The sequence below is a fragment of the Cydia fagiglandana genome, chromosome 6 (assembly GCF_963556715.1).
Source record: "Cydia fagiglandana chromosome 6, ilCydFagi1.1, whole genome shotgun sequence".
NCBI classification, from domain to species: domain Eukaryota; kingdom Metazoa; phylum Arthropoda; class Insecta; order Lepidoptera; family Tortricidae; genus Cydia; species Cydia fagiglandana.
The window spans coordinates 15,063,497-15,079,972 of record NC_085937.1 but is presented as its reverse complement, the minus strand read 5'-3'; the positions used below and the strand labels follow the sequence as shown (position 1 = coordinate 15,079,972).

General features: G+C 38.7%; 2 protein-coding genes across 2 annotated transcripts in view; both read right to left on the bottom strand.

The window, feature by feature from the left end:
- The window catches only part of LOC134665318 (adenosine receptor A2b), a 141,925-nt gene that overhangs the window by 118,325 nt on the left and 7,124 nt on the right, over positions 1-16,476 (bottom strand). The gene's annotated exons all lie outside the window — the stretch shown is intronic.
- LOC134665600 (uncharacterized) lies at positions 1,851-2,865 on the bottom strand. Its single transcript, XM_063522565.1, has one exon. It carries the CDS (start codon positions 2,804-2,806, stop codon positions 1,892-1,894), a length of 915 nt encoding a protein of 304 aa, XP_063378635.1. The 5' UTR covers positions 2,807-2,865; the 3' UTR covers positions 1,851-1,891.

Below are 16,476 nucleotides of genomic sequence, written 5' to 3'. Positions count from 1 at the left end.
GTAATATGTAAATATATAATTAAACGTAAATATTTAGCAAATTAGTTCATACAATATAGTGATACGATATCGCTTAAAATATTCACATTATATTAACGGCGCGACTCGGGAAATGATTTAGAGATTCACTAGTAATGAAATAGTCAAGATATGTGACGTTCCACGGTAAAAGGTACCTGGTGGCGGCTGGCGCTTACGCTATTATTAACGCCGCTCCAATATTCAGCCGGGGCAATAGTACCTTTTGCCGTGCAACGTCACATATCTTTACTATTTCATATCTCGTGAATCTCTAATTCATCTCCCGAATTGCGCCGTAGGTATTCTCGGATAGTTGCATGTTAAAATACAATTAAGGCAATTAGATCCTCTAATTCTAAGTCAGCGTAAGTCTATGCTTAAATTGAACCGCAACTTTATTACGGGTTTCTACGAAACCTTGTTGAGTCACCCTACCCTATCCCTCCACCATTTATGTCGCCAAATATGTGCTCAATGATATACGCTCTAACAGTCCTAGCAATACAGTCTAAAAATGTTTGCAGCACCTTTTTGGGTCTCCCCAGATATATCGACGCGCATTCGGCGAATCCGACAGGAGAAAGCTTTGTCTGCGCAATAATGGCTCCTCTACACGATGAGCCAGCGCCGGCCACTCCAAGGGACGCAGCCATGCGGTAGAATGAGATAGCAATAACACTTGCTCCCTCTAACGCATAAATGCGTCCCTTGGTGTGGCCGGCGCTGGCCCATCGTGTAGAGGAGCCATAATTATAATAAGAGCGAAAACGTCGTCGACGCGTCGGCATCAGGCGCCGGCCCGATGCGAGCCGAGCCGAGCCGAACGACGACTTTTCCCCTCTTATTGCGCGGACACAAAGCTTTTTCCTATCGGATTTTGCCGAATGTCAATATATGTGGGGAACCCTTTAGCTGCTTAATGTACATATTACATTTAAATATAACTAAATGCAACATTGTTTCCTTCAAATATAAATTGAACCATTTGTAATATAGTACTTATATAGTTGTAGTCAGTCCCGTTTCCACGGGCCTCTGAGTAATCAGGAAGTAAACACTAAATAGAAAACTAAACTTTTCATTTAAAATTTAGTCAAATTCGCAATATTACTCTACATTTATAGAGCTGAAAATATGACGCCCTGTACGGCTACCATCAGTTTGGCATTGACATAAACGCTATCGTGAACGTAATTTACTTTCTATGCATCTCGCTCGTACTGACATATGAGTGCGAAAGAGATATATAGAAAGTACATTACGTTCACGATAGCATTTATGTCAATGTCAAACTGATGGTAGCCGTACTGTTTTCTAATAAAATATATACTTAATGCATGTAGGGTAAGCCAGAGTACCTTACCTTCCAAAAATGCCACACCAAGAGTAGGTACCTAATAAAAAAATTATTACATCCTAAACCGTGCAATATTTAATAGAGATAGAGGCGAAAGGATGCATCTACGTACAATGTCCATGAGATCACCTTAATCTGACAAGTCAATTGGTGTGAATACAACTGGTGGCAATGGTCGAACGAAACCAGTATGAATGGACGCGAATGCGTCAATACACATCAGAGGGCCTACCGCGAACCACGTTCGACGTGTTGCTTCTCTGTCGCACTTGTAAATTCGTACGTAAGTGTGACAGAGAGGCAACACGTCGAACGTGGTTCGCGGTAGGCCCTCAGGCTCTAATGTTTACTTGACCGGTCGAGTCGTTAAATATTGACTTAATCCTATCATACTAATCAATTAGCGTAAATATACGATCGTATCATTTTACACCATCACAGTGCTAACATTTTTATGAACACTTTCACGATACGAATAAAACGAAGTAAATCAACGCATCACATTGCACGCACTTATTGAGAGCAATACCCAATTATTGCGGCTTGATTGAGCGGCACTTCTTCTTTTTGCTCCTTTTTCTTCCGACAAATACACTGACATGTAATATATAGCGTTAACACAATTGCTAAAGTCACCGGCAACCAGATATACACGGGAACACCACCAGGCTTCATTGTGTCAGCGTATTCTTTTAACAAAGCGCAGTCAAAATGAGCATTCTTCTGAGCGGCAGATGTATTATGCCATATTACACAATCTTGGTGTCTGTTAATTAGTATTGGGTATCCGGTATTGTTGATAAATGATTTCACGTCTATTAGAGATGAAGTGACATCGAACGTGTTTGAGTCCTCGCGGTTTATCTTGGTTTTTCTCTCAATGAACGTAGACATTATGAAGCAGGGGAAAGTTGTTTGTTCAAAATGATTCCAGTCTCGAATTTGCAGATTGCACTTTTCTTCGGGGTCTTGCACGTGATAAGGTACACTTGGGGATCTTCCTAGGTTATACAAAGCCAGTCCAGTTAGTAGTACTCCATATCGGCTCACAGTCTCCCTGTATTTGTAGACGTACGTCGGTGGTTGACCGTGGAAGACGGGATACGTGACTGGTGCAGCACAATGGCGGCACATGAAGGTTATATGTGTCGGCGGATGGTAGGTGAAATGCGTGTGTTTAGAGCTGACGTGGTAATAATTCGGGGCTCGCAAAGCCGAATGGTTGGCGAAGCGTCCGCGCGGTCCGCCATGGATTTTCGCATCGATGAATATGTTGGTTATGGAGAAGTAAATAAATATTGTATGAAGCGGCTTCATTGCAACGCGAAGGGCGGGTCCCGGCGCGCGACTGGCGCTGTTTGGGGGAAAGAGGACGCTTGGCGCCAACGCAGACTGGCCGTCGCCAGACTGGCGCCCTACCCTCCACATAAACTATGCTTCACCCGAAAATATTTTAGCGCATGACATACAGGGCTATTTTCCATTTTATTTAAAGAAACAATTTACTTTGGGAGCATTAGGAAATATTTAATATTTATCGTTCCAAATTTATAAGATACTACGCAGACTACGCTATTTGTATTATAGGTGTTAGGCCTACATATGTTGTAAATTAGATTAGGCACAATAGGCACATGTTGTTTGTTGTAATAGTCAAGAAATCTTAAACGTTAAATATTATAGTCATTGATTGACATTGTGGAGAAAGTCTTCTAAAAGTTCTTCTAGGTATGTACATTAATAGTCTTCAAGTAATCCATTAGTTTAATATAAAATGATTTCGTAAACAATTTATCTTATACACTCGTATACACTAGGTAAGCCAATTAACCAATATATCCGTTTACGTAAAAGAACTTCGTAATGTCAAGCCTTATAAAAGCAAGTAAATATACGAATACTTGTTTGACCCTTGCATGACGTCTGCGAGGTCACTCAGGTCAAAATATAAATAAGATTTTATCCAATACTCTTATAAATTTGATCAATAACTATCCAATGAAACTTAATACAATCATTACACGTTTCGATGTCTCAGCATTACTAAACTTCTGTACAACGTATTCGTTACAAAGTCAGTGTTAATAGTTGATAGAATCAAGGTTGGATTGCCTCTTGGCGGCGTCAGGCACAATGGTCAGGAAATTGTCCATAATGGCGGTATCTCGCAGGAAGCACTACTTGCGCGGGCGCGCTTTGTGCGGCGCTCGTCACTGTCATCAGCGAAATCTACACCGTGATAGCACGCGATACGTGAGCCACAGCTAGAGGTTATGTCCTGTAATCTTAGTGTCAAATTCAGGCATATAATTTATTTCTGTTGAATGATAATATTTAAATAATCTAATTACAAAAAAATTCAAGCGCTACAAAGCCTACCTTTTGTTTTCAAGAGGTATTTTATCATTGTAATTTGCGGTCACAATGTTTCGAAACAGTTCGGTAACCGTTACGAAACAGTTCGGTAACCGTACGAAACAGTTCGGTAACCGTTACGAAACATTGTGTACAAATATGGTCACAACCCGAACGCAAAGTGCACACAATGTGTCGACACCTTGTTACCGAAAAGCGTACGCACGGCGATGACACTTAGTTACTGAAACAATTCTAGACACATTGTGTGCACACTGTTACGACACCGTTACGACACACCTAACATTTAGTTACTAGTTTGATGATTCTGTGCCCGGAATGGTTATATGGGCTGGTCTTTTTTTGTACATGTATATTGCGTGTACATTTTAATAGAAATATGTATACTGTGTCAAACTCAAATACGGGGCGTATGTAAGTATGGTGAGCTGCAAGACAGACAACAGACATGCTTGTCTGAATTCGGTAAACTCAAGTCTCTGTTTTACCTTGATCGTCTTCAACTGTTGGTATAAACAGAAAATTCCTCGGCTCATGTAATGTAAACCAACATTCAAACTATACACCAGCTGAGTAGTGAAAAATATATTATTATAGTTTAGCGTGGATAAATATACTATACAAACAACTTTCCATTAAACTCACAATAATAAACACATTAATGTTTTAAATCGTTCTAAAATTATCTGGATAGTGCTATTTTTACTTAACGCTTTCACATTTAAATATATCTAATGCAATCGATGAACGAATGTATTCGCTATAATAAATATGGTTGAATTGGTTGATGTTGATGTTACTTCTGCAATGCATCCTTCTTCTATCTTACTACCTACTTTCCCCGAGCTCCGAGGACTTTTAAGATGCTGCTTTACATTCCAAAAGCCCTATCACAAACACTAAATGATGTATTTACCTACTCATATTTAGAGTGTTTACACTTTGACCGTGTTAGAGAATAGATATACAAGCAAAACATAAGTGTCGTATACTTTCTCTCATATTTAATACAATTTCTTTTAGAGTATTTAGGGGGTTTAACTTTATTCCTATTGTCTAGTCCTAGTCCTACTGTACTAGACCAGGAAGTCTAGTACAGTCAGCATGAAATAGACAGTGACGGAAAAAGTGTCCAAACAAATCGGAATACATCCTTATTTCTATGGTTACGAAATTATGATGATCACGCTAATCACAGAATCGATTATTAAACGAAGCACTATATTACAGGTAAAATTTATAATAATAGGTCTTGGTCCTCATCATGAGGATGTTTTTCAGACTGCTATGGTAACGTATTCAATTATTTACAGTGACATGGTTCTAAAAGAAAACAAATAATATTCAAGTATAAAACCTAAATAAACCTCTTTACAATAGTAGAGCAGCAGAATACGTCACAAAAATGTTATGATATATTTGATCACTTTGGCTGTCACTATCTAGGTATTTAATGCTGACTGTAGGTACAAGGAGTCTCTCAACATTACAAGTATCTTCGCAGGTATACTCAAGGAAAGCCACAATGTAAGCGAAGCGTGTAATGTCAAGTTGAGTGTCGCACTGAAGCAGAGTTCAATTAAGATAATGGCCGTTACAAGGGCATGAGTAAATACCTCAATAATCGGCTGTTAACAACAGGGTGTGGTAAAGTATGGATCATAAAGTGTCCATCAGTTTATGATTCGGATGCGAAATATTAGCCAAAAGTAGGTATAATGGGCTAAATAAATAATATTCCGCGGAATACTTTTCGTGAGAATAGATCAGAATGTAGAAGAGCTATAAAGACAAGAACAACATGCAAGCTGGCTTTGTTATATTTAAATAGGGCTCTGAAGTTGCGTAGGTACAACTTACTTTTTAAAAACACCTATCGCATCGCCATCATCCATTCCAATGAAACTGATAACTAAAATCTTCTTCCGCGGATTGGCCCATAATTAGTAAACAAACCTTACCAACAAGATTAAAAATTATACGTTCGTGTAGATAATCTTTCCAGGTAATTAAATAACGGCACCTAAGATCGTTAATCACTAACCCCATTATTCATAAACGTTTACTAAAGTTGACAAGCCGATAATAATCGTTTGTTCTTTATGACGTATTGGTATGATAGAAAGCTACAAACGATTATTGTCGGTTTGTCAACTTTAGTAAACGTTTATGAATAAGGGGGTTATACATTACAAAACAAAAAGCAATATACTTAATTGACTATAGTACGAAGACTGCTGTAATCGCGTAGTCTTTGTGTATAGCAGAAATAGAGGCAAAACAAGTTAAATAAATGAAAATCGACAAACTGGGAAAGAGAATGTAGTTGCGTGGCGTGGGAGGCTTATAAAAATAAAACTCAAATACCAAAATATTTCAAACAAAATAAAAACAACGGTATGGAATGAATACGTAACCTGAATAATGAAAGTATCGAAAATTGTCTTAATTAAAAAGTTCGTATTTCATTTGGAGTTGAGAAGTTGGAATATCTCATTACCATGTAAAGCAGAGCGGTAAAATATACAAAGAATACACAATTTCTGTAACATAAATATTTGTGTTACGAGTAGGTATATAGATGATTTTTTTTCTATTAATTTTTGTATAGTTGACATCTGAATTATATTTATTTGGGATTGTATACATAGACTGTGTAGGTAATGAAATTGGGATGATCTCCAATTTTTTAATGTAGGTAGGTACGAATAAGTATATTAGGTATAGGTATTTTACATTTATTAGGTAAACGTCTTCTTCAAGAAAGGTAACTGCACTAATTTAGGTAATTTTACGTATATTTAAAATTCATAAATACGTTTAATATTTATTTATATAGTACCTTATTTAATGTCAACATATATTGTCAGCATAAAGCATTTTGTTGTAAAGTACATATCTATAATAATCTATAAATTTATTTGCGTAGGTCACTATGTCTAAAAGTAATACATTACAAAATTCTTCTTTCTTATTTACATGTATAATCTACTATATAAGGAACTAGGAAATCTAGTTACCTAATGCTCTAAGAATAGACTACAGGTTCATATCTCCACGTGAACTAACCACAAAGATTACGAAGGCTGCGGTAGGTGTATTATATGGAATAGAAACATATCTCATAATTGTCATAATATTAAACATTACTGCTCCCATGACACTTATCTTATTTTATACTGAATAGTTTCCATAGTCTTTGCAAGGCTGTTAAAAAACAAAGCCTAAGTTTATTTATTTTATTTATTTATTAAAGATAAATCACAATTACATAATATTCTGATCCAAGAGCATCGTTAAACCAGAATGGTTTGTCTCGATATTCCATTCCGCAGTACTTAAATAATTAAATATAATACAATAGACACTTAAAACACGTCTAATTCGTAAAGTACCTATAAAAGAAGTCCCCCGCCGCGTCTGTCTGTGTGTTCGCGATAAACTCAAAACCTACTAAACGGATTTTCATGCGATTTTCACCTATCAATAGAGTGATTCTTGAGGAAGGTTTAGGTGTATAATTTGTTAACCCGTGCGAAGCCGGGGCGGGTCACTAGTAGCTAGTATATAAGTATAATAAAATTGAGTGGCTTTTTGAGCTTACAGATTCATAAAGGCAAGCGAGATTTTTACGATAACATGCGTTCATAAAATATTTGCCTTGAACAAACGTCTCCCTTTGCGGCAATCAGCTACTGTTTACTGTTTGGCTCTTACATTTATAGCGGTTCGCTTTTAACAGACTTTCGTAAATTCGTGACAGACTTTCTTAAAAAAACGAGGAAATTCTCAATTCATGCGGGTTCTCCGAGAGCTTAATTCAAATTTAACGATTTGTTACGATTTTGATACGACCTTGATGATCGCTCACGCTGATTCGTACATACGAAATGAAGTGAAAGTCGTACGTGAGATGGGCGGCCTATCACCAAGACGATCATCGATGTCGTATCAAAAACAGTTCAAAAATATAACAATTTGTTAAACTACAATGGACCTCCTGGCCCCGTAGACAACATGAAAATCGCTCAAACTCGACGAAACTCAACTGTCACTGTTACACTAATATGTAAGAGTGATAGAGAGACACTAACCGGTTGAAACGCAAGCGATTGTCACCTTGGCTAGGCCGCCAGATCAGGTAAGTAGGTATAAGTATATTAAGCCTAATAGCATTAAGCCAAGAATGGGGTTCAATTTAAACGTAGATTAAAAGATTGGCTGCTATGTAAAAGTTATAACTATTTATGAGTTTTTTTTATAATTAAAACCAGTGATTTATAATTATAACACTTAGTTATTAGGTATTACATTATTTAGGTAGGTAATATATTGTACATACGCGCGAAATAGGCAAGATTATTGTTGATGCCACATATCGGAAAGAGAAGAGTCGTGGAATGTATTGGGCCCCATACATTGCACGATTCTTCTCTTTCCGCACAGACTAACATGTTATAACTTTTTATATAATTGTATTGTATGGCAACGACCATAGCAACGGATACACAACCACTAAAATTGCTCTGACTCGGAAATACTAACCAAAGATTTGAAATTTTACGATTATATCTATAAAAGTACTAGCAAACGTGTAAAGAACCAGTCAGAAGAGGTTTTTCTCTGCGGAGACCGCAGCCCCGGCCACAATGGTACGAGACAGCGCTCCCGGCCAATGTGACATGTGTCAAGAAATGAAAATATCAGTTTTTCATGTTTGTAAACAACATTTTCTCTTGTGTTCAACTAATTTTTCCGTCTTTTACCACCCGATATGTTCAAATGCTATTGTGCAACCATCGCCGTGATATATAAGACAAGTATTCTGTTTGTGACCGAGTGTGCCGGAACATCGTGCATAATGGACACTACATGTTGGATCGGCTCGCCGTATTCCATTTACTTTGACTCTTTTTATATCCTTTTTTTTTTAATATTATTGTCTTAGGTACTCTAGTAGTTAGTATTTGTTTTCCTTCCCCGTGGTGTAGATATTTATACTAGTATATATAAGTTATTATTTTAGCTACCTTACTGTGATACCTTTTTTACTAGTGTTTATATTATTATCAATGTTTCATTGTGCTAGTTGCTCAACCGATACGGGTCCCCGGACAAATGCCTCCCTTCCTTTGGAGAACCTGTTCCCGTGCCCACAATGCACCCGTTCCTTTAAAAGCCAAAAAGGCCTAAACATACATATCGGCCGTATTCATATCCACCCCAGTCTCACCAGCCCGGATACGCAGCCTGCTTACGTCGCTACACAAGCCCAGCCCCTATCTGAAAAGTTAAGCACATTTAAACAGTCGGTCCCGGTAGTAAAGCGTATTCCTCGCAGCGCACGGATTCAGGTCGCTCACAAACTTGCAGAAGACATAAAATCCGCCATAACCCTAAACACACAGGAGTCCTGGGAACATCTCCTCACTTTTCCCTACCGGATACTCTACGTTAAACAAGCCCCGCAAAGAGGTATTTCTTTAACTTCCTTAATTAAGCAGAACTGCCTCAACCCCCACGACTTGTACGATCTGCCCAAATCCGGGCTTAAACACAATTTCTCTCTAAGCCGGAATGTAGAAAGTAAGCTAGGGGAAGGGAATATCAAGGGTGCGGCACGGCTACTATTCTCTAGTGACGTAATAGCTCCTAACACAACCGACACCCTTGAAGCCTTACGAAGTAAACACCCCACCCCGGATGCCAACCTGCCTCTCCCTGATCCGCCTGACCCATCCGGCCCTTGTCTCCGTGTGTCCTCAGACGATATTTTAAAATCTGTTTTTTCATTTCCGAATGGCTCTGCAGGCGGTCTCGACGGTTTATCACCGCAACATTTAAAAGACCTTTTGAGTCACACATGCGGTGAAGCTGGTGATGAACTCCTTAAAGAGGTAACAGCCCTGGCCAATTTCATGCTCTCGGGATCGGTAATCCCGGAAATAACAGATGTTCTTTACGGTGCCAACCTGTGTGCTTTGGCAAAAAAAGATGGCGGAATCAGGCCAATAGCAGTAGGATCAACTTACCGTCGCTTAGCTGCGAAATGCTGTTGTGCTGCTGTATCAAGCAAGTTGACCGGCTACTTCCAACCTGTTCAGTTGGGGTTTGGTTCAAAGGGCGGCTGTGAAGCGGCGGTGCACGCTCTACGAACTTTCATTGATAGAAGAGAATGTGAGGTTTTAGTAAAAGTCGATGTAAAAAACGCCTTTAACTCAGTCGACCGTGGTACCGTTCTGGCTCAAGTTAAAGAAAAAGTACCGGAGCTTTTCAACTTTGTTTGGCAATGTTATAGTTCCCCCTCAAAATTATTGTTCAAAAATAATTCACTGCTGTCTTCCGTAGGATGCCAACAGGGAGACCCCTTAGGTCCGGCTCTGTTTAGCTTGGCAATTCAACCGATCATCGAAAGTCTAAATTGTAGCTTTAATGTTTGGTATTTGGATGACGGCACCCTGGGTGGTGATGCCGAAGTGGTACTAAACGATCTTCAAACTCTTTCCGAGAAATTTTCTCAAATAGGCCTCGAGTTTAATTTTTCAAAATGCGAAATATTCTTCCCAGACGAATATATTCAAAAAGACATAGCCCTATCGCAATTCCGTGCAATAGCACCAAACATAAAAAGTATAGACAGCACTTCGCTTCACCTCCTTGGATCACCCGTCCTGGATGAATCTTTTCCGGCATTTGTCAATCAAAATTATCAAAATTTTATTTCGTTTTCAGACCGCTTGCGCCAAATCAATGTTCACATGGCTTACACTTTAATTAAATACTGCCTTTTCGTTCCAAAATTTACATATGCCCTTCGTTGCAGCCATCTTTGGATGTACCCCGACCTTTTAGAAAAACTTGATGATGTAATTAAAACCACCCTTGCATCAGTCATAAATATTGATTTGGACTACAACCAATGGTCCCAAGCCTCCCTACCTATTAGACACGGAGGTATAGGGATCCGCAAAATTTCGATCATATCTCTTCCTGCATTTCTTTCATCAATTCACAGCACCCAAAATTTAGTTGCCAAAATTCTAAAAAATCCTCCTGATCTCAAAATTTCCTTTGCCACTGATGCGATAGATTTTTGGAGGGCGAACTGCCCCAACACTGACCTGCCTACGACCCCCTGCTCGCAACGACAATGGGATGAGCCGCTCTGCGCTCTGGTACGGGATCACCTGCACGAAACGTTCACCAGTCCCGTGGAGCGTGCTCGTCTCCTTGCTTGTTCCGAGTGGGAGTCGGGGGCGTGGTTACACGCTTTACCCTCCAAAAATCTTGGCACTCTTCTCAGCAATGAGACATTTAGGTTATCGGTGGCACTGCGACTCGGTGCAGTCTGTGTCGCCCCGCACACATGCCACTGTGGTTCCACCGTCACTGGTAGGGGCCTGCACGGTCAGTCTTGCAGCAGGAGCGCGGGCCGCATCACACGCCACGCCAGCATCAATGACATTCTGCGCCGGGCCTTTACCAGTGCCGGAGCACCAGCCGTCCTGGAACCCACAGGCCTGACCAGGGACGACGGCAAAAGGCCCGACGGGATGACTTTGGTTCCCTGGAGGCTGGGCCGGCCCCTAGTGTGGGACGCCACGTGCGTCGACACAATGGCGCAGTCCCACCTCCCGGGAACCTCGACCAAGGCCGGGACGGCCGCCGCAACGGCCGAGCACCTCAAACGGCGCAAATATGCAGCCATTGATTCTGGTTGCATGTTTGAGCCGTTTGGGGTGGAAACCCTCGGGCCTTGGGGACCCGGGGCACACCAAATATTTAGGGAGCTGGCGAAGCGTCTTAATGATGCTACGGGTGACCAGAGGGCTGGGTACTTCCTTGCCCAACGAATTGGCATTGCCATTCAGCGCGGCAATGCCACCAGCCTTCTGGGCACCCTACCATCCGGCGCCGAGCTAGCTCCCATTTTTTATCTGTAAATATGTGTATATAGTTGTTAGAGTTTAGTTTTAGTTTTAATTTTAATTTTTAGTTTAATTATTTTGTTAATTCTTTTATTTTTGCTACCTCAATAAATATTTTATTTTGACAATAAATATTATCTTCATCTTATTTAAGGAAATTTCTTAAAAGGACCTAAATCTAATTGAACTTTAATTGTTATTTTGTATGTTAGTTGTATGCTCATAGATTATCTTATCTTTCTTTTTTGTTAAAACAATTATATTAGGTACTACGCATCCATTTTAGAATGATATGAGCGTACTATTTAAAATGCCATATAATTCCCGCCATCGCATAAATGATGTGGCGCACGTACAATCCTCGTGATTTGGAAATTACAACCGCATTGGCACCTTTTACGACCTACGACCCTATTAAATTAGCATTTACTTTTCCCGAACAACAGCTTTTCTAGCGGCCTCAGGGCCCGATTCGGATTTTGAAATAGACATCTATTAGACATCACCAAGATACGATAACGATATGTTTAAGATCTAACCTGTCAAATTTGATATTTGCGCTATTCTGGAGATACTCTTGAACGATGTCCACAGGATATGACTTAGAGATCCAATTCACATCTAATAGATATCTTACTCTATCTAACGTAAAAGTGACATTGGTTGCCTGAATTGCGCTGCAATAGAGAACTAGTTAATATCTAAACTAATAAATGGATCTAGTACGTGTCGTCTCTTGTGAATATCTTGAAGTTCGAATACGGCAGTCATTGGATTACGGCTATTTGAAACACATTCTTGCGTACACGCACGCATCAGCAGCAGCATAATATCATGTATAAAAACCTGTGTGCCTGGCTGCTGGGCCGCGCATACTACAGTATCAATATGGTCCTATAAAGAAGCAAACAACAATAAATACACGATTTTATTTAAAAAATGTTGGCTTTTAAAAAAAGATAAATAAATTCGTAGCTTAAAAAAAACGTCACCGCACTTTTTGAAAGAGTATTCCTGAATTTATTTTAAAATTAAGAAATTTTTACATATTATGTATGTATAAAACTTAAGAAACTAAAACCCGTTCTGAGCCATGCGGGTTCCAAAGGTCGGGTAAGGTCGATATTATTCCTGAATTGGTAATAATATCCATTTTTTTTCCGGGTGGTACTTCATATGAAAAAGCAGGAAGATATCCTTCATACCTAAAGAACGTGAAAAAGGATTTTCAGAGGACTCGGTGCTTATATTGCAAACTACTTAAAATTACGAAGTAAAATAAAAGAATAGTTACATACTGAGTAAAAGGATTTAGTTAACTAGGGATTTGCGCAGTTAAGTTGCTTATTTTATTTAGGTACCTACTACCTACCTAGTTTTGAGAATCCACGGAATTGAAAGGGAAACTTTAATTAAGTGGGCATTCCTTTGAAGATTCGCTGAGAAATAACCTTTTAAAGTAAGGAGATTCCAAAAGGGACTCCTTTAGCGGCTTAAAGTTTCTTCACTTTTTCCCTGTACGATCGTAAAGTTTAAAGTTTGACTTGTATACAACTCAACACGACTTAAAACATTACTCATAAAACTCATTAAGCTTGAACGTGGCGAAATTGAGTTTACAGAACATTAAAAGGAGAACAGAAAATTAGAAGGATATATATACATACATTCTTTCAGTTTTTTAGTCCGTTAGATTATTTTTATCTAGTGATTTTGATTCACAGGATTCCATCAATCAAAAAAACTGAAATTTAATAATCTCCTCGACCTCTACTTCCGCAGCTTCCGAGCTGCTGATAACGAAAAAACTTAAGTGAAGGCATAATCAAATCCGTAAATCTTGAGGCTTACTTATTCTAATACAATAACACCATTTGATCTGAAATCCTTTTTTATATGATCAGTCAAAAAAGATAATATCAAAAAAATCTAGATCAAATTCATAACCGGATTACAATCACAACATATTAAGGCACTGATCCCACCGCGAGCTAGTAAGCTATGAGCTATCGGCTATAAACACGAACAAAAGATAAGCACTCCCGTGTAAATAAAAGAGACACGGCGATATTTATAGCTCACTGCTGGGCGAGTAACTATAAATATCGCCGTGGCTCTTTTATTTACACGGGAGTGCTTATCTTTTGTTCGTGTTTATAGCCGATAGCTCATAGCTTACTAGCTCGCGGTGGGACCAGTGCCTAAGCCTCCGTGTTTTTTATTTCACAGTGCAGATAATGAATGACTCTAATGGGTGTCATAAATTGGAATAGTCACATTGGTACAATGCCTCGAGGGCCTATTTTAGCTAGTTATTAATTCAGTTTAATAATACAACTGTTAATAGGCATTAAGTCCGCCATTTGTACTTATAATTTTATGTGCAATAAAGTTTAAATAAAAAAAATAGCAGTGTCATAACATAATAACACTGTTTTAAAATTGTATTTATACCAAATAACTGTTTTGCAAGACCGAAAAGTGATCCCATAAGTGTCCCGTGAAGTGTTTTGCACGGAACACTAAAAATTGGTAGGTATATAGGTACTAATCTCAATATTTGATAATAGCTACATTATGTACAATACAATCCCAAATGACCCCACTCTTTGACCTGGATCGCAGACGTCACGCCGGGCGTTGATTCGACGCCCGACGTCACTTCATCAAATCGAAACCCGATGAGGACGGATCAAAGGGACATTCAATCCAATTTGTATGGTTTTCTATAACTCAAAAGAGCTAAAATGATTTAGGTGGAGTAGACTGGATAAAGTGTCGACAGAAAAAAAAATTGTGACTGGAATTTATTTTATGGTACTATACTCAATACCTATCTTATAATTAGTTACAGTTTAAAAGCCCTAACATATTTCTAATATCGATTTAGTTATAAAAGAATGTCTTTGACATTCAGACATTCGCTGGATGAAATCAAAAGCTTACGCAACTTTTTATAATTTATCGCATCTTTTAATATATCATATCAATATTTCTGGTTAAATTTAAACATTTTCTTGGTTATTGTATTGTCTGTATAAACTAGCGTGTATTTTTCCGATCCCTATCATCTGTGCCTAGCGAAAGGACATGTTTAGATTGATGATGATATTTATTATATAAAATTTTGTTTATAAGCTATAATTAGTTGCCGACCGAATACCGTGGAAGCGACATGAGGCCCCACTTCCAACCCAGGTGTCCACCGTCCACACTTTCATTCATCCTCATATCTTTCATCTATAACTTCTCATCCATCATCATCAGTATTTAAGAGCTATGCTCTTGTCGGTGGAGTAATCGCCACTCTTCATTTTGCTGGTTCAGCCTTTTAACTCCCTCGTAAGTTAATTTTCTACGTATCATTGAAGGACATGGACATCGAAAACTTGGGCAATAAAGCGAACAATATGACACAATTGTGAATGTTTGTAACTTTATCAATATCGCCGTTTAACGCCCACAATGGCCGCTGTTTCAGAATTGCTATGCGTCATAAACTAAATTCAATACATCCCTAATAACCCCTGAATCTAAAGCGCTGCGTAGGGTCATAAATGTTGTTTTGAACATTAGGTGATTGCGTCAGTTGTGTCAGAGTAGAACAAGAAGGAACACTTAGAATAAGTAATGCTCGATTCCCCCCCTTATTACATATTTTAGTGGAACTGACAATTTACACGTCCAATCGGTTCCGGCCACCTTTAGTGAATACGTAAATAATAGAATATACACGTATAAAACTTTAGATTCCTTTGAGTATATAAGATGCGCATTAACACCGCTTAGTTGGTCGCACCGTAAAAAAAAGGTAAACACTGCCCGCATCGGTCACAAGGCATCGTTGGGAAATCCCGCATATACCCTACACCCGACACCCGACATCTATCTCTTCGGCTTGACGCAACGCACGCTCTAACGATAGATAATATGTATTAGTCGATTCCTTCCTAATCAAAACATAATAATATATTTTAATTTCAGAAACAAGTTTGTATTATCTTTCGAAATTCTGCCTACGCCCCATCAAAACATGTGCGACATTTCGCTACGGAGAGTGCTACGCCGTAGCAGCCGATTTGCATGATCATGTCATATTTCGCACTGCAATATGCATGATCCTTGACCTGTCATGATTGCGACATGTGTATGTACCAAGGATTCCATGCTACACTGAACCGTAACCGAATTCAAGGTGTAAACGTTGTTATATAGCTGGTACAATGTTTATTTATGTCAACAAAACCGAGTTTCTTCCACCGCGAATGACGTGATATTTTAGAGATATTTAAATTTAAAAATATGATATCAATCCAATGTTTATTAAGTTTTATTATAAGTATCTACGCCACGAATTATCGCTACATAGCTGAAAATACCTTCTACGCGATATGTCGTAGCGCTACGTGAATCCGCGCAGTGAAAGTTGATTATGCTATAAGTAATGAATAGGTTAAAGTAAAGTCGTTCAGTGACAGATCCAGGTGGTTAATGTATTTGGTTGGTTAATGAATAAATATTATAACTACCCGAAAATATACGAATTATTTGTTTACTCTTATTTGAGTACAGTCAGCAACAGAAGTTGCTAAGCGGGCCAGGTGTTCAAATAGATTTAGACGCAACTTTATTGTTAAGAGAATAAGAGCGTGTTAAGGTAATTTTGAATACCTCGCCCGCTTAGCAACTTCTGCTACTGACTGTACATAAATAGAATAGAATAGATTTATTCGTAAGCACAAACAATCGGAACAGTACATAGTATAAAAGAAAACACAAAATAAGATTAAAGTG